The sequence below is a fragment of the Hydractinia symbiolongicarpus genome, chromosome 13 (assembly GCF_029227915.1).
Source record: "Hydractinia symbiolongicarpus strain clone_291-10 chromosome 13, HSymV2.1, whole genome shotgun sequence".
NCBI lineage: Eukaryota > Metazoa > Cnidaria > Hydrozoa > Anthoathecata > Hydractiniidae > Hydractinia > Hydractinia symbiolongicarpus.
The window spans coordinates 11,682,290-11,695,129 of NC_079887.1; the positions used below are offsets into that span (position 1 = coordinate 11,682,290).

The window sequence follows — 12,840 nt, forward strand, 5'->3', positions numbered from 1 at the left end:
TTAGAAAGCGTAAAAACTGTTAAATAAAGTTGATTAATGAGTAAAAAAAACGGTATGTAACACATTAAGATTTATAAAAAAAACTTAAATTTCAAGCAAATTTATAAAGACATTTCAGGTAGTATAAGAAATCTAAAGTAGGTTTTTAATAAAATGAATGCAATTATTTCTATACCTCTGTGTTTGCCAAGGTTCACATATTATCAACAAATCAGCCAGTCACAAAAGATTCTCTTCAACAAACACATGGTAAAAAAAACATTATTATTCGAAGTATTGGTTTTTAATTTAAAGCTACTTCACTGCCAGGTGCCAATTCATAATATGAAAAACAAAAACGGTTTTATGCATACAAAAAACAAGCACTCATCTTTTTAACAAAATAATTTGCCATCTCTCTTAGCATTTACCGTGGAAATCAGCTCTAGGGAGAAGAGCAATAAAACATCACAAGAGAAACGCTGGTTCGTTAATGCTGTAAGTTTAATGTTTCAGAAGTTATATTTTCTCTTATAAAGACACGATAAATTTCCTACCCTATATACCTTGAGCAAGAGAATAGTAATATAATTTCTTGCATTCAAAAGGGTAACAACCTAATTCCCAGGGATCACGCTTAGGTTTCTCCTTTAGGCGCTGCCTGAGCCTGCTTGCGTAGATATAAAAATATGCTAATAAACCTTGGAGGTGCTCGAAACGAGAGATCTAGAAAGCTTTCAGAGTTTTTATGACAAAAAGAGTTCAATGAAAACCTTTTTCCTTCTTTAATTACAAGTTGTAGTTTTACCAGTTGTTTCATAACAAGAACGTCTAAATCTCAACTGGGGCGGAATGTGCTTATCTGTTTTTTAAATCTCTTCTTCAGCCTGAGATGTTATTTGTTTTTTCCAAACAGATACTGAGGCATACATGCATTGGTGAAAACAGAACAAACTGTTTTAAAATATTTGTTCTTAAATCTATAGACGCAATCAGGCTGATAACTTTCTTAATATGTTTTGTCAGCCTCAACGTTTTGTAGAAACTATCTTATAAAAACACGTACAATAAAAAGCAATTCCAAGTATTTCTTGAAGAAATTGCTATTTTAATGTTTTTTTGTATGCATTGTCCATCCACCTTGCAAATTAACTTCAACCTAACGTGTAAACATAACATGAAAATATTATACACTTTGCAATAGCAGAGTCGAAAATTTCCAATTTCCTCAAATATGTTTTTTACTGAATTCTATAACTACGAAGAGAGTGGATAATTTAAGGTTCTAAACATGTGGCAAGGTTTTTAATAAGCACCAGTTTAATAGACACTGTATTTTCTCTATGAAATATAATAAAATTTATATTACATTTGTAAAAAAGTAAAAATTATAATCATAAATGAAGAAAGATAATCTGTATTAATTCAGCGTAAAATTTCAACTCCATTATGCTATCACTCTAAACTTCGTAACTAACTTAAGCTGGATTTTGGTTAATAATTTGGTGGAGTAGCGACTTTACAATTTCTCCTTTTAAAGTAACTTTAACTTTTCAATAGTTTTGCGGCTTCACGACTTTACGGCAATGTAATGTCTTCTATAAAAAACCAAAACTGAATTGATCCAAAGACAGTTATTTCCTTAGTTAAAAGATAAAGTTATTATAACATAACCAAAAAATAAACGTAAAAATATTTATCTAACTTTATACAGTACGCTGTTGACAACTCTGATTTTTACCATAACTCGAATATCCTTTGACTTTAGCAGTTGTTTGGACAAAAAAGTTTCGTTATTTTGAATCTCCAAAAAACTTTAACAAAGCCATTCTTAGTTGGCTCACTTTAGAGACTGTATATTGTGGAAATTGAAACTTTAACAAATTCGTAGAATATCTTAAAATTTCTTTCTTGGTCTTTCGTGTGTAAAGAAAAAAATACCAATTTATCTATAATCTATCACTTTTTCAAAGGGAGGAGCTGCTAAAAACAAAAAAATTGCAAGACAACATGTCAATTCGCCGTAATAAACTCTCTCGGGAATTTTTATACAAATTTAAAACTTTTGGCCTACGCAGTGTTGTTGAGTTTTACAATCAAATCTAGAAAATACTTCTGCCATAAACGGTCCGATGTAAGTTCTGGATGAAAAGAAGTTGCTAAAATATTTCCCTGCTGAACAGCCACCACAATAGATTTGTCTGAACCATCTCTTGCGTCTACACAACCCAAGACCTGCACCTTCCCACTATCGCATGATGTAACTGCTGGCGCTCTTATAAATACTCCGTGACAGGTCTCTTGCCCCATAATGTCCTTATCCAGTGTAACTGGTCCTTCAAAACTATTAATTTGACTTCCAAAGAAATTTCGTGATACTGTTACATCAAGCCCACCAAGCTAAATAAACATTGTTACGTTTTGTTGTTAAATGTGAATGGCAAAGTCGGCGGTAAATTCACCTTTGAAATATATTTTTGATTTTCACATGAGAGAAATAGGTGGAGAATTAAAAATACTGAATGAAAGCACTCATCTATAAAACTTTTTTAAAAATGAGTTTTTCTACGAATAAACACTGAAGATTTTAAGTTCTCATTTGACAGAAATATGTTTTTATATATTACACTTCCGTTGTGCTTGTATCAAAGGTGCTCACAAGGACTTTTCTCGCATTTGTAATAATAAAGATCTATAAAAGTGAGTTTCTCGATAAATCTTTTGTTTTATCCCAACTGTTGATTTCTGAGGAAAACATATACAAGGAAGATAATCATTGCAAGTGATTTCTTGATACCTAAACCATGTTTTTTACCAAACATACATAAACAATGGATAGGAAAAAAGATATTCATTTTTTCATAGAATCTGTTTTATTCTAGTATGTAAATATGAAATTGCATCAACGAAGTGAGAAAATACAGAGCTTAGTATTTACATTACAAAAAAATAAAAAGCTATCTTACCATATATTGTCCACCTTGCTTTTGATTAACAAGGTCATTGGATAGCATGATTAAACCGCCACATGTGCCCCATATGACTGGCCGGTGATTAGTCATGCTTCCAGAGATGTATGTTTTCAATCTTTCTCCAAACTCATTTTGCTTTAATAACCTTCCCATGGCTGTGCTCTCGCCTGTCAATAGAAAAATTTTTATAATAAAATTTTTAAGAAATTCGCTGGTGGACTTGTTATAGAGCATTCACTTCCAGAGTGGAAGGTTGCAGGTTAAAGTCCTGGTTAAGCCATGCCAGAGACTATAAAAATGTTATATCCGTTTTCAGTTGATTGATTTCCGTGGCTTCTATTGATTAAACGGTAGCTTTGGTAATAATAATAGTATCCATGGGAACTACAAAAGCTATCCTGTGTAAATAATTATAAAAAATAAAAAAGTTACCCAATTCAGCATTAGATAATAATGTCAAAATTGGAATAAAATTGAGCAAGCACACAAAAAAACACCTACCACCCGGCAAAACAATACCATCAAGATCAGCTGTAATATCATCAGCAGAACGTATCTCCACCATGGTAATAGTAATGCTAAATTTTAGGGCACAATTTTGAAAAGCATTTTTGTGTTCTGCAAAAGCACCTTGAATTGCAAGGACACCAATTTTGAATGATTTCTTCATAACTGCAATAAAAGTGTAGCACTGAAAACATATAGTAGTGAAAACTGAAAATATACTGGGCATAAATTTCAAAGTTTCTTATTTTAAAGGGACGAAAATTTGGTAATCTACAGCAATAATCCAGAGATCAATGCAACAGTAAAATTAAAATAATGTAAACAAACAAGGAAACAGCCAATTTCATTTAGAAATTTGTCAAGCTTCATTGACAGGTCACACATAAAGCTATCCTTTAGTGAAATTGTTTTTTATTTGTTTTAATGAAAAAACCTTGGTTTCCACCACAGTTGAATATGCACTATGGAGTTTTTTCCCTGATACCTACGTTTGTAGATTATTTTTTGAAAAAATATGGCAGATTCTCAATATTTTTGACCAAGTAGTTTTAGTAATTATGGTAATTAATGCATTACATCAAATGAACAGGGTACTGTACTAGAGGTTTATCAAGATTTGTGGTGATGTATATGTCTAACCTATGCAGTGTGATATTTTAAACAACCAGTAATTCATAATTAACAAGACTTTAAAGTCGTATAATTCTGATGATGATGATAATGTGCATATTTTACATGGCTAGCCTCACAAATATTGAGGGATATACCCTGTCTTTTATTTCCAGGAGGGACCATGGCTTAGATGGAGAGTCCTAGAGTATTTAATGCTCATTTTGAGCTATGCAGACCCAATTAGGGCCCGTGCTCTACTAGACAACTCCTGGCAACATCCAACGGCCCACACAGTGTGCTATCTCCTCAATTTCCTTCACATGGCTTGGGTTAACCCGGGCTATGTTAACATTCACTCGCCCATGGTGAATCACCGTCAAGAGGAATCAAACCCTGGTCTCCTGCACAAAGTATGAGAGCTATAACCACTAATCTATGGCGCCATCTCTAATAAAAACTAATCAAAAATTTAAAGCTTAAGTAAAATAAGTTATAAAAAAGCCACAACAAAATACACACGATATAAAGTTTAGGATACAGTACACAATTAGACTAGCTTAACAAATAAGATGTGCATATTTTACTGGTTAGCCTCGTAAATACTGAGGGATATATATCATGCCTATTATTTCCAGGTTAGATGGAATAGTATTTAATGCTCATTTTCAGCTATGAAGACCCGCTTTACCAGACATATGGTTTGAAATACCTAGGGCTTCGGTAACATTTACTTGCATATATTGCGAATTACTGCTAAGGGATTCGAACCGTGATCTCCCTGCACAAAGTGAGTGGGACAGTTATAACCATTAAGCTACAACACCTGACTAGTAAACCCTTCCTTATTATAAAAAAAGCTTTCATGCGTATGAAACTTGTATATGGTATGGTCATGTGTTACAGCCTAAAACAGTCAGTCATTATGTTTCTTTGGATGAGTGAAACCATTTTGCACTCAAAACATCATACTGTAGCTAGAAGAAAGAATTTTCCTAATGATTTTGTGAGCAAAGAATGGAGGTAAACAATCTAATCAAAGAGCAATCAATATTCTTTTTTCTCTGGGGTAAATAAATATTCATGCTAGGTCTCCCAGTTTTACTAAGGAGAATTACACTACTTATTTTGCCTCTGTAGCTACTGCCACACTACTACTAGCTATACACGTTGCTAAGTTTTTTCCATCAAAATTGAGTTATATAATATATTCTTCTTCCAATCCCCATAACATTCATCATCATATATTTCCCTATTTTTGTCAAAACAAAACGCTTAATGTATGTGTAGCTAGCTGGTAGCTAGCTATGTCAAAGGTTGTTGCAATTGCTTTATTTTATTTCTGTGTCTTTGTGTTTTTAGGGACATCACCTTGTAATAAAATATTAGGTACCCCCAAAATAAAAGGTACCCCCTTGGGTTTCCATGTATTATTTTTATTACAAGCTATTTCTCCGTAAATTCATTTCGACGGTAACCGATCACAAAAGGATAGCTTCTGGGCCGAACGCTCACAACGCCTTGCACAAGACTGGTTAAGCTTAATTGATTTAATTTCGCTAAAGATTTGGATAATATCGACGTCAAAAAATGTTATGGCGTTTTCATGGATTTATTCACCTATAACCATAGAGGGGACCTTATATTTTAGCCATTTACACTTAAAATATGTGGTCCCCCCTATGGCGTTTCCTCATAACTAAGCGCCCATAACCAAAAGGGGTACCTTTGAATTCAAGCATCCATACACGAAATATTTGGTACAAACTGTGAATTTTTCACGGATTCATTTGCCTATAACCAAAGGGGGGACCTTATATTTTAGCCATTTACACTTAAAATATGTGGTCCCCCCTATGGCGTTTGCTTATAAAAAAGAGGCAGTAAACAAGATGGGTACCTTTGAATTCAAGCACGGATACACGAAATATTTGGTACCAACTGTGACGCTCTCATGGATTAATTCCCCTGAAACCATAGGGGGTACCTTATATTTTAGCCATTTACACCTAAAATATGTGGTCCCCCCTATGGCGTTTCCTCATCACTAAGCGCCCATAACCAAAAGGGGTACCTTTGAATTCAAGTATCCATACACGAAATATTTGGTACCAACTGTGACGTTTTCATGGATTTATTCGCCTATAACCATAGAGGGGACCTTATATTTTAGCCATTTACACTTAAAATATGTGGTCCCCCCTATGGCGTTTGCTCATTAAGAAACGCCCATAACCAAAAGGGGTACCTTTGAATTTAAGCCTGCATGCAAGAAATATTTTGTACCAACTGTGACGCTCTCATGGATTAATTCCCCTAAAACCATAGGGGGGACCTTATATTTTAGCCATTTACACTTAAAATATGTGGTCCCCCCTGTGTCGTTTGCTCATAAAAAACCGCCAGTAAACAAGATGGGTACCTTTGAATTCAAGCATGGATACACGAAATATTTGTTGCCAACTGTGACTTTTTCTCTTATTTATTCGCCTATAACCAAAGGGGGGGGGGTACCTTATATTTTAGCCATTTACACCTAAAATATGTGGTCCCCCCTATGGCGTTTACTGTTAAAAAAGCGCCAGTAAACAAGATGGGTACCTTTGAATTCAAGCATGGATACACGAAATATTTGGTACCAACTGTGCCGCTCTCATGGATTAATTCCCCTAAAACCATAGGGGGTACCTTATATTTTAGCCATTTACACTTAAAATATGAGGTCCCCCCTATGGCGTTTCCTCATCACTAAGCGCCTATAACCAAAACGGGTACCTTTGAATTCAAGTATCCATACACGAAATATTTGGTACCAACTGTGACGTTTTCATGGATTTATTCGCCTATAACCATAGGGGGGACCTTATATTTTAGCCATTTACACTTAAAATATGTGGTCCCCCCTATGGCGTTTGCTCATTAAGAAACGCCCATAACCAAAAGGGGTACCTTTGAATTCAAGCGTGTATGCAAGAAATATTTTGTACCAACTGTGACGCTCTCATGGATTAATTCCCCTAAAACCATAGGGGGGACCTTATATTTTAGCCATTTACACTTAAAATATGTGGTCCCCCCTGTGTCGTTTGCTCATAAAAAACCGCCAGTAAACAAGATGGGTACCTTCGAATTCAAGCATGGATACACGAAATATTTGTTACCAACTGTGACTTTTTCTCTTATTTATTCGCCTATAACCAAAGGGGGGGGGGGGGGGTACCTTATATTTTAGCCATTTACACCTAAAATATGTGGCCCCCCCTATGGCGTTTGCTCATTAAGAAACGCCCATAACCAAAAGGGGTACCTTTGAATTCAAGCGTACATGCAAGAAATATTTTGTACCAACTGTGACGCTCTCATGGATTAATTCCCCTAAAACAATACGGGGTACCTTATATTTTAGCCATTTACACCTAAAATATGTGGTCCCCCCTATGGCATTTCCTCATAAGTAAGCGCCAATAACCAAAAGCGGTACCTTTGAATTCAAGCATCCATACACGAAATATTTTGTACCAACTGTGACGCTCTCATGGATTAATTCCCCTAAAACCATAGGGGGGACCTTATATTTTAGCCATTTACACCTAAAATATGTGGTCCCCCCTATGGCGTTTCCTCATAAGTAAGCGCCAATAACCAAAAGCGGTACCTTTGAATTCAAGCATCCATACACGAAATATTTGGTACCAACTGTGAATTTTTCATGGATTTATTCCCCTAAAACCATAGGGGGTACCTTATATTTTAGCCATTTACACCTAAAACATGGGGTCCCCCCTATGGCGTTTCCTTATAACTAAGCGCTCATGACCAAAAGGGGTACCTTTGAATTCAAGTATCCATACACGAAATATTTGGTACCAGCTGTGACGTTTTCATGGATTTATTCCCCTAAAACCATAGGGGGGACCTTATATTTTAACCATTTACACCTAAAATATGTGGTCCCCCCTATGGCGTTTGCTCATAAAAAAGAGCCAGTAAACAAGATGGGTACCTTTGAATTCAAGCATCCATACACGAAATATTTTGTACCAACTGTGACGCTCTCATGGATTAATTCCCCTAAAACCATAGGGGGGACCTTATATTTTAGCCATTTACACCTAAAATATGTGGTCCCCCCTATGGCGTTTCCTTATAAGTAAGCGCCAATAACATAAAGCGGTACCTTTGAATTCAAGCATCCATACACGAAATATTTGGTACCAACTGTGACACTCTCATGGATTAATTCCCCTAAAACCATAGGGGGTACCTTATATTTTAGCCATTTACACCTAAAATATGTGGTCCCCCCTATGGCGTTTCCTCATAACTAAGCGCCAATAACCAAAAGGGGTACCTTTTAGTTCAAGCATCCATACATGAAATATTTGGTACCAACTGTGACTTTTTCACGGAATCATTTGCCTATAACCAAAGGTTGGACCTTTCTAGCCATTTACACTTAAATTATGTGGTCCCCCCTATGGCGTTTGCTCATAAAAAAGCGCTAGTAAACAAGATGGGTACCTTTGAATTCAAGCATGGATATACGAAATATTTGGTACCAACTGTGACGCTCTCATGGATTAATTCCCCTAAAACCATAGGGGGTACCTTATATTTTAGCCGTTTACACCTAAAATATGTGGTCCCCCCTATGGCGTTTCCTCATAAGCAAGCGCCAATAACCAAAAGCGGTACCTTTGAATTCAAGCATCCATACACGAAATATTTGGTACCAACTGTGAATTTTTCACGGATTCATTTGCCTATAACCAAAGGGGGGACCTTATATTTTAGCCATTTACACTTAAAATATGTGGTCCCCCCTATGGCGTTTGCTCATTAAGAAACGCCCAAAACCAAAAGGGGTACCTTTGAATTCAAGCATCCATACACGAAATATTTTGTACCAACTGTGACGCTCTCATGGATTAATTCCCCTAAAACCATAGGGGGGACCTTATATTTTAGCCATTTACACCTAAAATATGTGGTCCCCCCTATGGCGTTTCCTCATAAGTAAGCGCCAATAACCAAAAGCGGTACCTTTGAATTCAAGCATCCATACACGAAATATTTGGTACCAACTGTGAATTTTTCATGGATTTATTCGCCTATAACCATAGAGGGGACCTTATATTTTAGCCATTTACACTTAAAATATGTGGTCCCCCCTATGGCGTTTGCTCATTAAGAAACGCCCATAACCAAAAGGGGTACCTTTGAATTCAAGCGTGCATGCAAGAAATATTTTGTACTAACTGTGACGCTCTCATGGATTAATTCCCCTAAAATCATAAGGGATACCTTATCATTTACCCATTTACACCTAAAATATGTGGTCCCCCCTATGGCGTTTCCTCATAACTAAGCGGCCATAACCAAAAGGGGTACCTTTGAATTCAAGCGTGAATGCAAGAAATATTTTGTACCAACTGTGACGCTCTCATGGATTAATTCCCCTAAAACCATAGGGGGTACCTTATATTTTAGCCATTTACACCTAAAATATGTGGTCCCCCCTATGGCGTTTCCTCATAAGTAAGCGCCAATAACCAAAAGTGGTACCTTTGAATTCAAGCATCCATACACGAAATATTTGGTACCAACTGTGACACTCTCATGGATTAATTCCCCTAAAACCATAGGGGGTACCTTATATTTTAGCCATTTATACCTGAAATATGTGGTCCCCCCTATGGCGTTTCCTCATAAGTAAGCGCCAATAACCAAAAGTGGTACCTTTGAATTCAAGCATCCATACACGAAATATTTGGTACCAACTGTGACACTCTCATGGATTAATTCCCCTATAACCATAGAGGGAACTTATATTTTAGCCATTTACACTTAAAATATGTGGTCCCCCCTATGGCGTTTGCTCATTAAGAAACGCCCATAACCAAAAGGGGTACCTTTGAATTCAAGCGTGCATGCAAGAAATATTTTGTACCAACTGTGACGCTCTAATGGATTAATTCCCCTAAAACCATAGGGGGGACCTTTTATTTTAGCCATTTACACTTAAAATATGTGGTCCCCCCTGTGTCGTTTGCTCATAAAAAACCGCCAGTAAACAAGATGGGTACCTTTGAATTCAAGCATGGATACACGAAATATTTGGTACCAACTGTGACGCTCTCATGGATTAATTCCCCTAAAACCATAGGGGGTACCTTATATTTTTGCCATTTACACCTAAAATATGTGGTCCCCCCTATGGCGTTTCCTCATAAGTAAGCGCCAATAACCAAAAGCGGTACCTTTGAATTCAAGCATCCATACACGAAATATTTGGTACCAACTGTGACACTCTCATGGATTAATTCCCCTAAAACCATAGGGGGTACCTTATATTTTAGCCATTTACACCTAAAATATGTGGTCCCCCCTATGGCGTTTCCTCATAACTAAGCGCCAATAACCAAAAGGGGTACCTTTTAGTTCAAGCATCCATACATGAAATATTTGGTACCAACTGTGACTTTTTCACGGAATCATTTGCCTATAACCAAAGGGGGGACCTTTCTAGCCATTTACACTTAAAATATGTGGTCCCCCCTATGGCGTTTGCTCATTAAGAAACGCCCATAACCAAAAGGGGTACCTTTGAATTCAAGCATCCATACACGAAATATTTTGTACCAACTGTGACGCTCTCATGGATTAATTCCCCTAAAACCATAGGGGGACCTTATATTTTAGCCATTTACACCTAAAATATGTGGTCCCCCCTATGGCGTTTCCTCATAAGTAAGCGCCAATAACCAAAAGCGGTACCTTTGAATTCAAGCATCCATACACGAAATATTTGGTACCAACTGTGAATTTTTCATGGATTTATTCGCCTATAACCATAGAGGGGACCTTATATTTTAGCCATTTACACTTAAAATATGTGGTCCCCCCTATGGCGTTTGCTCATTAAGAAACGCCCATAACCAAAAGGGGTACCTTTGAATTCAAGCGTGCATGCAAGAAATATTTTGTACTAACTGTGACGCTCTCATGGATTAATTCCCCTAAAATCATAAGGGGTACCTTATATTTTACCCATTTACACCAAAAATATGTGGTCCCCCCTATGGCGTTTCCTCATTACTAAGCGCCCATAACCAAAAGGGGTACCTTTGAATTCAAGCGTGAATGCAAGAAATATTTTGTACCAACTGTGACGCTCTCATGGATTAATTCCCCTAAAACCATAGGGGGTACCTTTTATTTTAGCCATTTACACCTAAAATATGTGGTCCCCCCTATGGCGTTTCCTCATAAGTAAGCGCCAATAACCAAAAGTGGTACCTTTGAATTCAAGCATCCATACACGAAATATTTGGTATTAACTGTGACACTCTCATGGATTAATTCCCCTAAAACCATAGGGGGTACCTTATATTTTAGCCATTTACACCTAAAATATGTGGTCCCCCCTATGGCGTTTCCTCATAAGTAAGCGCCAATAACCAAAAGTGGTACCTTTGAATTCAAGCATCCATACACGAAATATTTGGTACCAACTGTGACACTCTCATGGATTAATTCCCTTAAAACCATAGGGGGACCTTATATTTTAGCCATTTACACTTAAAATATGTGGTCCCCCCTATGGCGTTTCCTCATAACTTCGCACCCATACCTAAAAGGGGTACCTTTTAATTCCAACATGCATACACAAAATATTTGGTACCAACTGTGACATTTTCATTGATTTATTTGCCTATAACCAAAAGAGGGAACTTATATTTTAGCCATTTACACTTAAAATATGTGGTACTCCTATAGCGATTGCTCATAAAAAAGCGCCAGTAAACAAGATGGGTACCTTTGAATTCAAGCATGGATACACGAAATATTTGGAACCAACTGTGACTTTTTCTCCTATTTATTCACCTATAACCAAAGGGGGGTGGTACCTTATATTTTAGCCATTCACACATAAAATATGTGGTCCCCCCTATGGCGTTTCCTCATAACTAAGCGCCCATAACCAAAAGGGGTACCTTTGAATTCAAGCATCCATACACGAAATATTTGGTACCAACTGTGAATTTTTCACGGATTCATTTGCCTTTAACCAAAGGGGGGACCTTATATTTTAGTCATTTACACTTAAAATAAGTGGTCCCCCCTATGGCGTTTGCTCATAAAAAAGCGCCAGTAAACAAGATGGGTATCTTTGAATTCAAGCATGGATACACGAAATATTTGTTACCAACTGTGACTTTTTCTCTTATTTATTCGCCTATAACCAAAGGGGGGGGGTACCTTATATTTTAGCCATTTACACCTAAAAAATGTGGTCCGCCCTATGGCGTTTCCTCATAACTAACCGCCCATAACCAAAAGGGGTACCTTTGAATTCAAGCATCCATACACGAAATATTTGGTACCAACTGTGAAATTTTCACGGATTTATTTGCCTATAACCAAAGGAGGGAACTTATATTTTAGCCATTTACACTTAAAATATGAGGTCCCCCCAATGGCGTTTGCTCATTAAGAAACGCCCAAAGGCAAAAGCGGTACCTTTGAATTCAAGCGTGCATGCAAGAAATATTTTGTACCAACTGTGACGCTCTCATGGATTAATTCCCCTAAAACCATTGGGGGTACCTAATATTTTAGCCATTTACACCTAAAATATGTGGTCCCTCCTATGGCGTTTTCTCATAACTAAGCGCTCATAACCAAAAGGGGTACCTTTGAATTCAAGCATGCATACACGAAATATTTGATACCAACTGTGAAATTTTCATGGATTTATTCGCCTATAACC

The 12,840-nt window shown here is 36.8% G+C and overlaps 2 protein-coding genes across 2 annotated transcripts in view; one reads left to right on the plus strand and one right to left on the minus strand.

Moving 5' to 3' along the window:
* Window positions 1–417: 417 nt before the first annotated feature.
* Window positions 418–12,840, plus strand: part of LOC130624040 (synaptotagmin-17-like) — a 68,114-nt gene continuing 55,691 nt past the window's right edge. The window contains exon 1 of the mRNA XM_057439608.1: window positions 418–477. The gene's annotated coding sequence lies outside the window, so the exon portion shown is untranslated. The remainder of the gene's footprint in view (window positions 478–12,840) is intronic.
* LOC130624045 (pyridoxal 5'-phosphate synthase subunit PdxT-like) overlaps window positions 1,584–12,840 on the minus strand; it is a 52,540-nt gene continuing 41,283 nt past the window's right edge. Inside the window, exons 2-4 of the mRNA XM_057439612.1 lie at window positions 3,453–5,438; window positions 2,946–3,118; window positions 1,584–2,379 (exon numbers count right to left, since the gene is read on the minus strand). Of these exons, the coding sequence (XP_057295595.1) occupies window positions 2,050–2,379; window positions 2,946–3,118; window positions 3,453–3,684 (735 nt within the window). The 5' untranslated portion in view covers window positions 3,685–5,438 and the 3' untranslated portion in view covers window positions 1,584–2,049. The remainder of the gene's footprint in view (window positions 2,380–2,945; window positions 3,119–3,452; window positions 5,439–12,840) is intronic.